The sequence below is a fragment of the Hordeum vulgare genome, chromosome 3H, assembly GCF_904849725.1.
Source record: "Hordeum vulgare subsp. vulgare chromosome 3H, MorexV3_pseudomolecules_assembly, whole genome shotgun sequence".
In the NCBI taxonomy this organism is placed as follows: domain Eukaryota; kingdom Viridiplantae; phylum Streptophyta; class Magnoliopsida; order Poales; family Poaceae; genus Hordeum; species Hordeum vulgare.
The window spans coordinates 573,140,626-573,153,281 of NC_058520.1; the positions used below are offsets into that span (position 1 = coordinate 573,140,626).

Here is a 12,656-nt window from a genome sequence, read left to right on the forward strand (position 1 = left end):
ACCCAAACTAATAGACGTAGCATGTTGATCGTGTCATTTTGTTGCTACTGTTTTCTGCGTGTCAAGTATTTGTTCCTATGACCATGAGATCATATAACTCACGGACATCGGAGGAATGCTTTGTGTGTATCAAACGTCGCAACGTAACTGGGTGACTATAAAGATGCTCTACAGGTATCTCCAAAGGTGTTCGTTGAGTTAGTATGGATCAAGACTGGGATTTGTCACTCCGTGTGACGGAGAGGTATCTCGGGGCCCACTCGGTAATACAACATCACACACAAGCCTTGCAAGCAATGTAACTTAATGTAAGTTGCGGGATCTTGTATTACGGAACGAGTAAAGAGACTTGCCGGTAAACGAGATTGAAATAGGTATGCGGATACTGACGATCGAATCTCGGGCAAGTAACATACCGAAGGACAAAGGGAATGACATACGGGATTATACGAATCCTTGGCACTGAGGTTCAAACGGTAAGATCTTCGTAGAATATGTAGGATCCAATATGGGCATCCAGGTCCCGCTATTGGATATTGACCGAGGAGTCTCTCGGGTCATGTCTACATAGTTCTCGAACCCGCAGGGTCTGCACACTTAAGGTTCGACGTTGTTTTATGCGTATTTGAGTTATATGGTTGGTTACCGAATGTTGTTCGGAGTCCCGGATGAGATCACGGACGTCACGAGGGTTTCCGGAATGGTCCGGAAACGAAGATTGATATATAGGATGACCTCATTTGATTACCGGAAGGTTTTCGGAGTTACCGGGAATGTACCGGGAATGACGAATGGGTTCCGGGAGTTCACCGGGGGGGCAACCCACCCCGGGGAAGCCCATAGGCTTTGGGGAGACACACCAACCCTTAGTGGGCTGGTGGGACAACCCCAAGGGGGCCTATGCGCCAAGAATAAAGAATCAAAGGAAAAGAAAAAAAAAGAGGGAGGAAGTGGGAAGGGAGGGGGACTCCTCCCACCAAACCAAGTCCAACTCGGTTTGGGGGGGGGGAGTCCTCCCCCCCTTGGCTCGGCCGACCCCTTGAGGGTCCCTTGGACCCCAAGGCAAGGTCCCCCTCCCTCCTCCTATATATATGGAGCAATTAGGGCTGATTTGAGACGACTTTCTCACGGCTGCCCGACCACATACCTCCATAGTTTTTCCTCTAGATCGCGTTTCTGCGGAGCTCGGGCGGAGCCCTGCTGAGACAAGATCATCACCAACCTCCGGAGCGCCGTCACGCTGCCGGAGAACTCTTCTACCTCTCCGTCTCTCTTGCTGGATCAAGAAGGCCGAGATCATCGTCGAGCTGTACGTGTGCTGAACGCGGAGGTGCCGTCCGTTCGGTACTAGATCGTGGGACTGATCGCGGGATTGTTCGCGGGGCGGATCGAGGGACGTGAGGACGTTCCACTACATCAACCGCGTTCTCTAACGCTTCTGCTGTACGATCTACAAGGGTACGTAGATCACTCATCCCCTCTCGTAGATGGACATCACCATGATAGGTCTTCGTGCGCGTAGGAAAATTTTTGTTTCCCATGCGACGTTCCCCAACAGCCAGGAGCTTAGATCTAATGAGGTAACACACCAACGAAGCAAGCCAAGGTGAGATCCCCCCACACACACTAAGACCCCGTCCTCCACCATGATGACAAGGAGAAACAGAATGAAGCCCGCAACAACTCGTTATGGTGCCTCGTCATGCTTATTTACGCGGGATCCATCGAATCGGATGCCTTCCCCTACCCTCCATGACGAAGGTAGTGCACTAGACGATGGCACAACCGAACACCACAAAGACAATAACCCTAACCTTACTATACATGGAAAGCAACCCAAGCGGGGGGCGAAGCTAGCTAAATTTGTCAATGGGGTCATCTTCATATATTAGATGGGTTCAACCATAATTATACTTTGATTATCATCAATTCACTACATACTTTACATAAATCCATTGGGGTCAACTGAGCCCAACGCCATAGTGCTACCTCCGCGCCTGAGCCCAAGCCCACTCTCATCCCCACCCTGAGCGACAATGTTGGCGAAGGAGAGAGAGAGGGGAGCCGGGGAGATGAGGCGAACTCTCAACGGGGGAGGAGGAGAAAGAGTGAGAGAGGAGAGAGGAGAACACAACAGTCGTGTTGAGAAAAACAGAGATATATAGAAGGAAAAATGTCTGTTCCGTACACTGACAAGCCGGACCCACAAAAGTTCATGTTTTCGGATCACGCCGTTAGAACTGTGGCGGGAAAAGCTAGTGGGCACGAACCAACCAAATCCTATCCCCTCCTGCCGAGGCCCCGCCGCTGTCTTCGTCTCCCTCCAAAACCCGAACGGAACCCGATCCCCCATGGCACCCGCCAGCCTCCCATGGCGCCGCCGCTCGCCGCCCCACGCTTCCACGCCACCCTCCCCCGCGGACTCCTCCTCCGCCCCCGGAAGCCCCTCCCCTCCTGGCGCCGGGCCGCTCGCCCTGACGACCAGGTCTGTCCCGGACGCACCCGCACCCGCATTTCGGGCTATTTTCTCTGGTCGGGGTCTGATTTAATGTTTCTTGCAGGATTTGTACGTTGACGACGACATCGGAGACGGCTTCTCGTTCAGCGGGGGTGAGTGAGGATCTCTGTGTGTGTGCTTGCGGAATCACAGCGTGCAAAAGTTTGGCTGGGTTCCTCTCTGCTTCTGCTCTGATGTTTGCTAACGTGGGGACTGATGCAGGGAAGTATGCGGAAGCGGAAGGCCCGAGCAAGGCGGACGAGTGGTTCGCTCAGGGGAGAATGGTATGATGCGATCACTCATTCACTCTGTTCCGATCTGTTGTTTTGCGCTGATGGATACTCACAATCTTTTTAGTTTTGAGCAAATGTTTGGATGTTTACACCTTTTTACTGCTAATTCAGTGCTGTGTCATGAAATTTTGACTTATCAATTATTGGATCATTGTAATTTGAGCTAGCAATGCTAATGAGTGTGCACTTGTGCTAATAGGTAGTTTTCTTTATTTAGTTTGAGCAAATGTTTGAATGTTTGTGCCTTTCATCTGCTCTTCGTGTTGGGCCATTGTATCAGTTATCTGACCAAACATGGCAACGAGTGTACACTTGTGCTGATAGGTAGCTTCCTTTATTTTGTTTGAGAAAATGTTTGAATGTTTGTGCCTTTCATCTGCTTACTTCATGTTGTGCCAATGTTGCCGAAACATTTGAGTTTTGACTTATCAATTGTCTGACCAAGCATGGCAATGAGTGTACACTTGTGCCGATAAGGAATTTTTTTGTGGTGTGGTGCCAATTAGCTGCATTATATGCTAGTTAGTTTTTGATGAATTATCCAAATTGTTGCAGGTAAAAGCTCATGCATTATATGGGAACAAGGAAAAGGCAAAGGATCCCTTTTTTGGGCTCACCATGGGTTCAGGATCACAATCTTCGGGTGATGTTTTTAAGTGAGTTGAATTGAACCATATGTTGTCTGCTATAGGACAAGTATGTTAATATAGCAAAGAAGATCATAGTTTTCCTGTGTATTTCTTTATTGTGTTGCAGTTGGTTTTGTGTGGAAGCGGGGAGCTCTTCTAATCCTACGGTCCTTCTAATTCATGGGTTTCCTTCTCAGGTGAGTTTTTAGATGGCTTCCAATATCTTTGCATTACACCGACAATGGCTGAGCTAAGGCTTTTTTGGGTTACAGGCATACTCTTACCGAAATGTGCTACCTGTACTATCAGACAAGTATCGTTCCATTGCTTTTGACTGGCTTGGTGAGTTATTCACATCTTTTGGTGCTTGATAAATGTAGAATAATCGAATAAGTTGGCAGAGAAAATCCATGTCACTATATGTTGGCAAAACACATTCTGAAAAAATACTGGTCATTAGTCTCAAAGAGTATACAGACCAACATAGAAAGCCATCACTGGTAAAAGTTATCAGCCTCTGACGTCAGAAATCAAGAAAGAAGGGACAGATTTAACTAGCTTACCACCACCCACAAAACTTTGTCCCCTTTTGTAAAATCCTGTGAGCGGTTTACGGACTAGTAAATAACTGGTTATGTTTCTGTTTAGTGTTGCTGCTCAGTCCCCATAAGTTAGAACAGTTAGATATTTATCTGTAACTCTAGAACAAAGAACTTTGTATCTGCAGGTTTTGGATTCTCAGACAAGCCTCAACCTAAATATGGTTTTGACTATACTCTGGACGGTAATGTGATCTACATATTATTCCTTTTCTTCCAAACAATCATGTTGAACTGCATAGTAATGTGAACTACTATGTTCCAGAATATACTTCAGCCCTGGAATCGTTAATCGATGCTGTTGCTCCTGATAAGCTCTCCATTGTTGTTCAGGTGCTTCTCATCATATGGGTGTTGGTTAATGTATCATTGTGTGTTTTTTAATGCAAGAATGTAAAATATTGCAGGGGTACTTTGCTCCAATCGTAGTCAAATATGCTAAAGACCATCAGGACAAGTTGAACCACCTTATACTAGTTAATCCACCGGTAAGTTTTTTTATCGCGTATTTTGCACAGGCATTTTGGTGAGATAAGCAAGTTTTCCCTCTAAAGCTTCATTATGCACAAAGAGTTGCAGGCTGCATCTAATTTATGAGTTAAAGGCTTCATTATATTTCAAGAGTTATAGGCTGATCACGGGATATCTCATATTATAGATAACTGACAAACATGCAAAACTTCCATCCACCCTTGCATGTTTCAGCAACTTCTTGTTGGGCGAAGTATTTTCTCAGGTTAGCAGCTATTGTCCCAACTTTGCCTAGTCTTATGTTATATAACCATTTTGGTTAAAAGCAACTGTCTGAAATCTTTCAGGATCCTCTTAGAGCTAGTGATAAGGCCTTGACTAGTAGTGGCCCATACATGATGAAGGAGGAAGATGCTACTGTATATAGAAGGCCATACCTTGTCTCAGGTGCATCTGGTTTTGCACTGAACGCAATAACAAGAGCTATGGGAAAGGATCTTAAGGTAGTACACTCATCTATAGTGTTGCTTTTGTTCCAAAAAGAGCGTGACCCTGCCCATCGATGCAGACAGCCAATTTATCACCTTGCTCTCGCTTTGTTAATGTAAATGTTCTAAATTGGTTGTTTTAATAAGGCTTACATTGAGTCCATGAGGAGCATATTATCGAGTGATTCATGGAATACGAAGACAACAATATGTTGGGGCTTGAGAGATCGTTGGCTCACTTATGATGGGGTGGAAGATTTTTGTGATGGCCTAAAACACAGCATTGTGCAGCTGCCAATGGTTTGTTTCTGTACCCTTCTCCCAATTTTGTTTTTAAAACATTATGTTCAAAGTACTTAAATGGTTTCTTGCGCAACTTTTGGATGTCTAGATATTTTTTCTTCACTTCACATGTTATTAATTTCGATTATTTGGTTTCATGACTTATCATGCAGGCAGGGCACCATGCTCAGGATGATCGTGGTGAAGAGCTAGGGAATATAATAAAACGTATACTGAGGTAATACTGTCAAAACTTTATTTACTTCCTTTCGCAGTTGAATTTTTCGACATTGTCCACCATAAATGTCGTTTTTAACTGTTTACACCACTGCAAAACTGACTGGCTCAGAGAAGTCAGACTCAGAATCCAGTATTCTTATAATACATTCTCTTGAGTAACAGAATAAGTAAGCCTTGTTGTTACACGGTGTGTTAAAAGTATTCCATAGCGCTCAGATAACTCCCACTGGAGTTTTATGGGATGAGGAATGTAGTTATGCGATATGTCATAACATTTCTTGTCAGCGTTTATGTTTGGGCCGCTTCAGGGAAAAATTCTGTTTTCCTGATGAATCCAAGGCTCCGCGTCTACCTAATTAGCTCTAAGACTATATAAAGTCCTACTAGCAATGGCAGGGAGACAAGCATCCCAAAAATTACCCTGCAAAATTGAGCGACAAACTGGTGTAAGACTAAGAAATTGCTGTCTGCATAAGCCTTCATCTTATTGCAGTTTATAGTTAGTTCAAAAGACTTACGCAGTACTAAGGACGTCGGCATGCAGCCCGTATTCTTTTGCAAATATGAACGACGTGATTGATTGAGGTAGTGCAGCCTGCAGAATGTTCAAACAAAGCTTAGTCAGGCTATAGGAACAGGGAAATGTCGACATTATTATAATGAATTACCTCCATTGTTTTTTTAATAAAACTCCAATATATTTCAAGATTTAAATTTCGAAAGTTTTATAAAGAGATACCAATTTTTTATTTGGTATTTGGTAACAACAATATGTAAAACCTCATGCACACTCTTTTGGCAAGGTTGAGATATAGAGAAACATGTTCTTGGTATATGAGATCAGACCTACATAACCCTACCATCACTCAGATGATAACTTTTCCACTATCTGGGTGAAGGCCAATTTCCCCCCTATTTTAGACCACAAATTCTTGGAGACCAGGATTGAGTTCAATCTGTTCCAAGCACAGCCTCCAGATTAACATTCTCCCTGTTACCTCCAGTTTGTTAAGTTGAAGCAGTCTTTACATTAAACAATCAGTAGCGCTTGTTTCACCAAAGCAAAACTGGCATCTTTTATATTGTCATATATAGGGTTGGAAGTGCGAACATGGGGCTTTATGAAAGGATGACATGGACATCAGTCAGGCATCAAAGATGCCATATTACTCCCTTCGTTTCAAAATAAGTGTCTCAAGCTTAGTACAACTTTGCACTAAAGTTAGTATAAAGTTGAGACACTTATTTTGAGACGGAGGGAGTATCATTTAACCATGGTTCACATCAAAATCTTTTTTTTTTCTATATGAGGTTAATCATTTCCAGCCTAATGCGCATTAGCTGACATGATGAGGAGTAGGACTACCCTGGTGCATAGTCTAAGTGCTGACTCCACAATAGCAACTACTGATTTATAAAACCCTTAGCATTGATTATGCTGCTGAACTTTCCATATTACTATATGGATGCTAGTGTGTAACCAATAGTTCAGTCTGATTCATGCTTATGCGATTTTATGACAAGCATCTAATGAATGGCGCTAATGACTTGCTGTTTTGGACATGGCCTTTTGTACAGGGGATGACTAGAATCATATGGGGCAGGCTGTAGAACATGCCAAATACAGGTGCTATGCACTTTCTCTGAAAGGCTTCATTTTCTTTCATTTAAGCACACTTGTGATACCCGACTGATTTCAATGATCTCCTCTCTCGTCCTCGGCAGGGGTCAAAATGTGGCACAGCAATAGACAATAGGGACATGCACTCTTCTTGGAACGGAAAAGAGAAGCTGTGCCACCGCCCCGTTGAAGGCTAATCCACCCCACGGATAAGAGACTACCCTAAATCTAAAGTGATGTTGAGTGTCTCCGGACAACAATCGACAATTGCCGGTCTGTGTTCATTGTTCTTAGATATGGTTCATCAGTCCACACTATGTTTTTCAATGTTTGACCTTTGTTGTGCATGCTTTATAATGTTCTTAAACAAGATCAATCATTCTAAAAAAAACAAGATCAATCAAAATGGCCAAGATGATAATTCTGCTAACTGCAACCATTCAAGAATTATACCGTTTGGAATGCGTACGTGTCCCGTGCCACGTAACGATGTGATTAAACTATAATGAGTCTGTTATTGCTCCTGTGGTGCATGCTTAGCTTTTAAGCATTAGGCTCCATGTTTGTGGCTCTGCAGGCAGCATAGGCCTCAAAAGCCCGAAGTGGCGAGGTTAGTGGTGCTGACAAACAAAGGCCTGGATCTCGCGTTGAGATTGGGCATCTGTGTGTGTGGTCGTGAGACAATTATAGCCAATCTAGCCATGCTTTTATTTCATCAAGTAAACAAAACTTTTGGGTGGTTTCGTGTGATAATATTTTCGCCCTGGATGCAATCTAATGTCGGTGAAATGCAATTATGGTTGATGACTTTGTGGAACCTTTTGTTTAAAGCGCAGTAAGGACCGAAAACATTTTCTTTTCTGATCAAAAGTGAACTTCCGAGACTTTGCGGTAAAATGGTAAAATTCTACTACATTAGTTTGCTTGCATGCATGCCTAGGAAGGCAGATGGTGGGTGGATTGACATCAGCATAGCATTTTGGCCTTGCAACGGTTTCGTAAACCCAATTTGATCTTTAATTTTATAAGCATGTCAGTAAAAAGGGACTGACTAGACATTGATAGCCGACCGTTCAAAAACTTATACTCCCTCTGTAACTTAATACCATAAGACATTTTTTGAGCCTATGATAGTGTAAGAAAAAGTCTTACATTAAGTTACGGTTCGTGTAATATCTTTTCTTTTTGTAGTTACACGAATCATGTGTTTAGATCAGACGTTATTTAGCGGTAACTACAAAAAAGAATTTCTCAGTTTTTCTTAACAAGGAAAGAAGAAGCAGAACTGAAATCAGTGAAATTTTGTTGGACGCCATTTGGGAGGGGTACGTGCCTGTATGATGGCGACGCGGAGGACGTCCCCGCGGAGGCCGACGGCGATGGAGCCGATGGCCATGGCGACCGGGCCGAGCCCGAACTTGAGGGCCAGGCCCAGGGCCGCATAGCTCGGCCCGCACGCCAGGATCCTCTCCTGCTGCGCCATGAATAGCCCTGCATGCACAAAACAAAAGGATGTACGCTCCAGAAAGTTAGCTATATTTACATGAGTTAACAAAACAGAACAACTCTAGAATGATCCTCCAAGTTTCTCTAGTAATATTTGTTGCCTTTCACTGTTGTTTTTCAAGTTGCTGTCGACCACAGACAGCACAGCATGCATGCAACGTGGAAGCAGAACCTGTGCCTTTTGGTGGATATGGATTCCTCTGTAAATATTCTATTGCTTTTGCTATATATTTGATTCTTTGTATTTCCTATAGGCAATTATGAATATTAATTATCAAATAGAATATGTATTACTAAATACTAGGTGGGGTATTAGATACGGATTGAAACAAGTAGCGATGCAAAGCTATGTAGGAGATAACTATACGATACCCTCTTCGATTAAGATTAACCACTATGCACCACCAGTGTACGTATGTAAACCTGGATAGAATGTGCGCATGTTTGCATCGTATTCATAACTAATGGATTGATGACTCACCCATGCTGAACATGGCCATCCCTGTGCCTGACTTGGACATGATGAGCACCGAGTTCTCCAGGACACTCGGCAGCTCGATGTGTAGCCTGCAAAATAAATTTTTATTTTAGAGAGCACATACTTATTGAAACTCTTTCTTTTTTGCAGGGTACTTGATGAAACTTGTAACATGGCACACAAAATGTGCAGCAAAATCGTTGTTGCTTGCATTTGCTTATCTACCATGCATGCATTTGCATAGCAGAAAAATACTTTAAAGGTGGGCTTGTGGAGCTAGCAGTAACAAGTTGATTGAGCAGCATGCATACGCATGCAGTGTTGCAAGGTGGTGAGCGACACGTCGGAATGCACGTAGCACTACTATACCTGTTGGCGACACAGGCCCAGGTGATGCCGACGAAGCTGGCGTAGGTGTTGGGGTTACGCGCCAGCTTGTGCGCCACCGTCTTCACTAGCCTCCACACCGACGGCTTGCCGCCGACGCTCACCGCCACCTCCTGGGCGCCGCCGCCGACCACCAGCACGGCCACGGCGCCGTTGCCGGCCGCAGCCTCGACGTCGGCCTTGACGGGCGACTCGGGCAGCGGCGCGTCATGGACAACGCTGGTCTTGCCGACGTCGACGTACATGCCGATGGCGGCCTTCCTGACCTCGAGCACGAAGAGGAGGAGCGTGAGCCAGACGATGGCCTGGAAGACGGAGAGCTGGACGACGAGCTGCTGCGCCCACTCGCCGTACATGGCGCGGGCCATGGGCACGCCGACGACGAGCGAGTTGGTGAGTGTGGAGAGGGAGAAGCCAGTGATGGACCAGCCGGCGGCGCCCTTGCCGCCGCCGTTCCGGCCGAGGAACCTGGCCCAGACGGCGATGACGGCGACGATGACGGCCTTGGAGATGACGTCGGCGGCGACGGCGCGGTAGTTGACCTGGAACGGGTCGGTGTGCAGCGTGAACTCGAAGGTGAAGAAGGGCAGCGCGAAGAAGGCGACGAGGCGGTTCACGGCGTCGCACTGCTCCCGCGTGAAGATGCGCCACCACCGCACCGAGCCGTAGCCGAGGAACAGCGCGAAGTAGAGCGGCGCCGTCGCCGCCACCACCTTGTACACGTCCCCCCACCCGATCATCCTCGATCGACCTTCTTCCTCCTCTCAGTCTCCGCCGGCGATCGACCTGCTTCTGTCGAAACTGACTCGTGAGTCGTGACCTTGTGATCTTGTGCCCGGTGGAGCGAGAGCTATAGTGTGAGAGGCTGGGTGTGGCGGGGGTGGCGAGTTTTATAGGGAGCCGGGGGGGCGAGGTGGGAGAGACGAGCTGGTTACGGTGTGTGGCCAGGTGTTGGACAAGTCACGGAGCTCTGGCGAGCTAGCTAGTGGGAGGTTGAAGCGACGGTTAGGTTCAGGGGGAGAGGGGAGAGGGGATCTTGTTCGCGCGCTTTTGGCGTTCGAATCTGTGCGCGCATGCAGAGAGGCGAGAACTTGGTTTGCTTTGCTTCCACGGGAGGCGAGGAGAGGCGGCTGACATGGACATACAATACACATAGCGCATACGTGCCAGTGCGCATGCATTCAGCCATTCACGTGCGTGCAACAGTACGTGTGGCCGAAAGCTGAGTGCCCAAGTCCATGCCGTCGAGGAGGCCCAAATGGACGCACATCCCATGCTTTCGGTTCGACCCAGCCCGGCCGGTCGGCGTATGTGCGTGCGTGCGTGCGTTTATGTTTTTTTTTTACGAAGTCGTACAGATTTTATTCCAAGATAACAGAGTTACAATCCTCAGCGACTAAATCACTGACACACGGAGGAGCTTGCCCCAGCCAACATGCTGTGCTATCTCCACGCCGTTCAAAGTTCGCTAAGCAATCTGCAACCCTGTTTTGATCACGAGAAACTTTTACAGGAACAAAAACCCTATCACTTAAGATAAATTTAATCTCCTGGATCATATGTCCGTAGGCTGATCTATCCAAGGATGCATCTGATATAGCTTTAAGGGCAGCATCACAATCTGATTGTACCATGATCGTGGAGTTGGAATGCTCAACTGTCAGTTTTATTCCTTCTATAATAGCATGTAGCTCCGCTTCAAGGGCATCGTTGCAGTGGAATAACTTGCGGTAAGCAGCAAAGATTACACCACCGGTTGCGTTCCTCAAGATCATACCCGAACCAGCCGCGAGCCATCTGTAGCATTAAAGGATCCATCCACTGACAGCACCACCGTTCCTATCCGAGGGGGTGGGGGTTTATGCAGGTCTCTCGCACAGCCAAGCCTTCAGAGAACACCGACGACTTGCCCTTGATTATCTCGTCCACTCCCCGTGAAATCCGATGGAAAGTATTATGGTAGCTGAGAAGGAAAGGCCAGGATATCTCCGGTGGTGGTATTGATTTACCATGTACCAGCTCATTCGAAATGTGCCATATTCTCCATAAGACCATGATAATTCTACTCCTGATAGACTCATGTGATTCTACAAGGAGATGAAACATCCATTCAGTGCCTGTCCACTTGATCATCGATCTGTTTGGAAGAGGCCAATGATTCTGCATCAAGTCCCAAAGATAAGCATCACTTGGGCAAGATATTAGCGCATGAAATGATGATTCCTGCTCTCGGTCACAAAGCCCACAGTACCCATTTAGACCAATATGCCTTCTCCTCTTTCCAGCATCCGTCGGCAGGGTGCCAGAGGTCACTTGCCAAGCAAAATTCTTGAGTTTTGGTGGAACCGCATTATTCCACACTAAGCGCCAGAGGGTCTATCTCCCGATGGATGATTGATGGACGAACCTGGACAAAACTGATCATAGTGGTCCGCCATCGCCACATGATAAACGCTCTTTACTGTAAACATGTTTGATTTCTCCCATGGCCAAGAAATGAAGTCCTCCCGTTGCCTTATAGACGTTCTGATCTTGAGAATGGAGTCCACATCCGGCTGCCAAAAGTGTTGTTGTACCAACTCTACCTTCCAATTACCGCGGTCATCTAAGAAATCACTTACTCTGTTGAGGCGACAGTTCCTCTTGGGAGTAATGGGTGTGTACGGCGGACCCCGTGGAATCCATGGATCCCTCCAAACACGAATATCTGCACCATTGCCAACACCGCCATAACATGCCTTTCTTCACTAGTTCTAGGCCATACTCAATTCCTTTCCACACCGCCGAAGAGTTCCCGGAGAACACTGTATCAACCAAGCTGCTGTTAGGGAAATATTTAGCTCGAAGGAGTCTAGCACACAGAGAATCCGGTGTCGTCAAGAGTCGCCAAGCTTGCTTAGCTAGCGACGTCTGGTTATAAGCCCTCATATCCCGAAAACTGAGACCTCCTTTAGACTTGGGTAGGATTAGCTTGTCCCATGCAGTCCATGCCATTTTCCGTCTACCATTCTCCACCCCACCAATATTGTCGCATCATTTTTGTTAGATCATCACACACAGAGTAAGGAAGTTTAAATATACTCATGACGTAAACTGGGATGGCTTGTGCAACAGACATGATTAACACTTCTTTGCTAGCTTGTGAGGAATACCTTTCGCTCCAGT

The 12,656-nt window shown here is 46.2% G+C and overlaps 2 protein-coding genes across 2 annotated transcripts; one reads left to right on the top strand and one right to left on the bottom strand.

Moving 5' to 3' along the window:
* The first annotated feature begins 2,356 nt into the window (after positions 1-2,356).
* LOC123445225 (cis-3-alkyl-4-alkyloxetan-2-one decarboxylase) lies at positions 2,357-7,568 on the top strand. The gene is made up of 15 exons (XM_045122185.1): positions 2,357-2,485; positions 2,562-2,610; positions 2,720-2,781; positions 3,346-3,446; positions 3,547-3,616; positions 3,692-3,761; positions 4,147-4,203; positions 4,284-4,351; positions 4,426-4,506; positions 4,677-4,754; positions 4,837-4,992; positions 5,125-5,277; positions 5,433-5,497; positions 7,078-7,126; positions 7,225-7,568. Exons 1-14 carry the CDS (start codon positions 2,372-2,374, stop codon positions 7,082-7,084), a joined length of 1,131 nt encoding a protein of 376 aa, XP_044978120.1. The 5' UTR covers positions 2,357-2,371; the 3' UTR covers positions 7,085-7,126; positions 7,225-7,568.
* Positions 5,623-10,364, bottom strand: LOC123445224 (probable auxin efflux carrier component 5a). Its single transcript, XM_045122184.1, has 5 exons — positions 9,474-10,364; positions 9,108-9,193; positions 8,454-8,611; positions 6,018-6,094; positions 5,623-5,920 (listed from the first exon to the last, which is right to left on the bottom strand). The coding sequence occupies exons 1-5, from the start codon at positions 10,229-10,231 to the stop codon at positions 5,848-5,850; spliced, it is 1,152 nt and encodes a 383-aa protein (XP_044978119.1). The 5' UTR covers positions 10,232-10,364; the 3' UTR covers positions 5,623-5,847.
* Between the last annotated feature and the right edge of the window lie 2,292 nt (positions 10,365-12,656).

Excerpts from the sequence above, each read along its gene's own strand:
- LOC123445224 (XM_045122184.1), bottom strand. The coding sequence starts at position 10,231 with ATGATCGGGTGGGGGGACGTGTACAAGGTGGTGGCGGCGACGGCGCCG. Across the intron at positions 8,612-9,107 it reads GATGGCCATGTTCAGCATGG|GGCTATTCATGGCGCAGCAG; the intron begins GTGAGTCATCAA and ends TTGTGCATGCAG. Across the intron at positions 5,921-6,017 it reads GCCGACGTCCTTAGTACTGC|GGTAATTTTTGGGATGCTTG; the intron begins GTAAGTCTTTTG and ends TCAATTTTGCAG.
- LOC123445225 (XM_045122185.1), top strand. The coding sequence starts at position 2,372 with ATGGCGCCGCCGCTCGCCGCCCCACGCTTCCACGCCACCCTCCCCCGC. Across the intron at positions 2,611-2,719 it reads CGGCTTCTCGTTCAGCGGGG|GGAAGTATGCGGAAGCGGAA; the intron begins GTGAGTGAGGAT and ends GGACTGATGCAG. Across the intron at positions 4,204-4,283 it reads TTTTGACTATACTCTGGACG|AATATACTTCAGCCCTGGAA; the intron begins GTAATGTGATCT and ends ACTATGTTCCAG.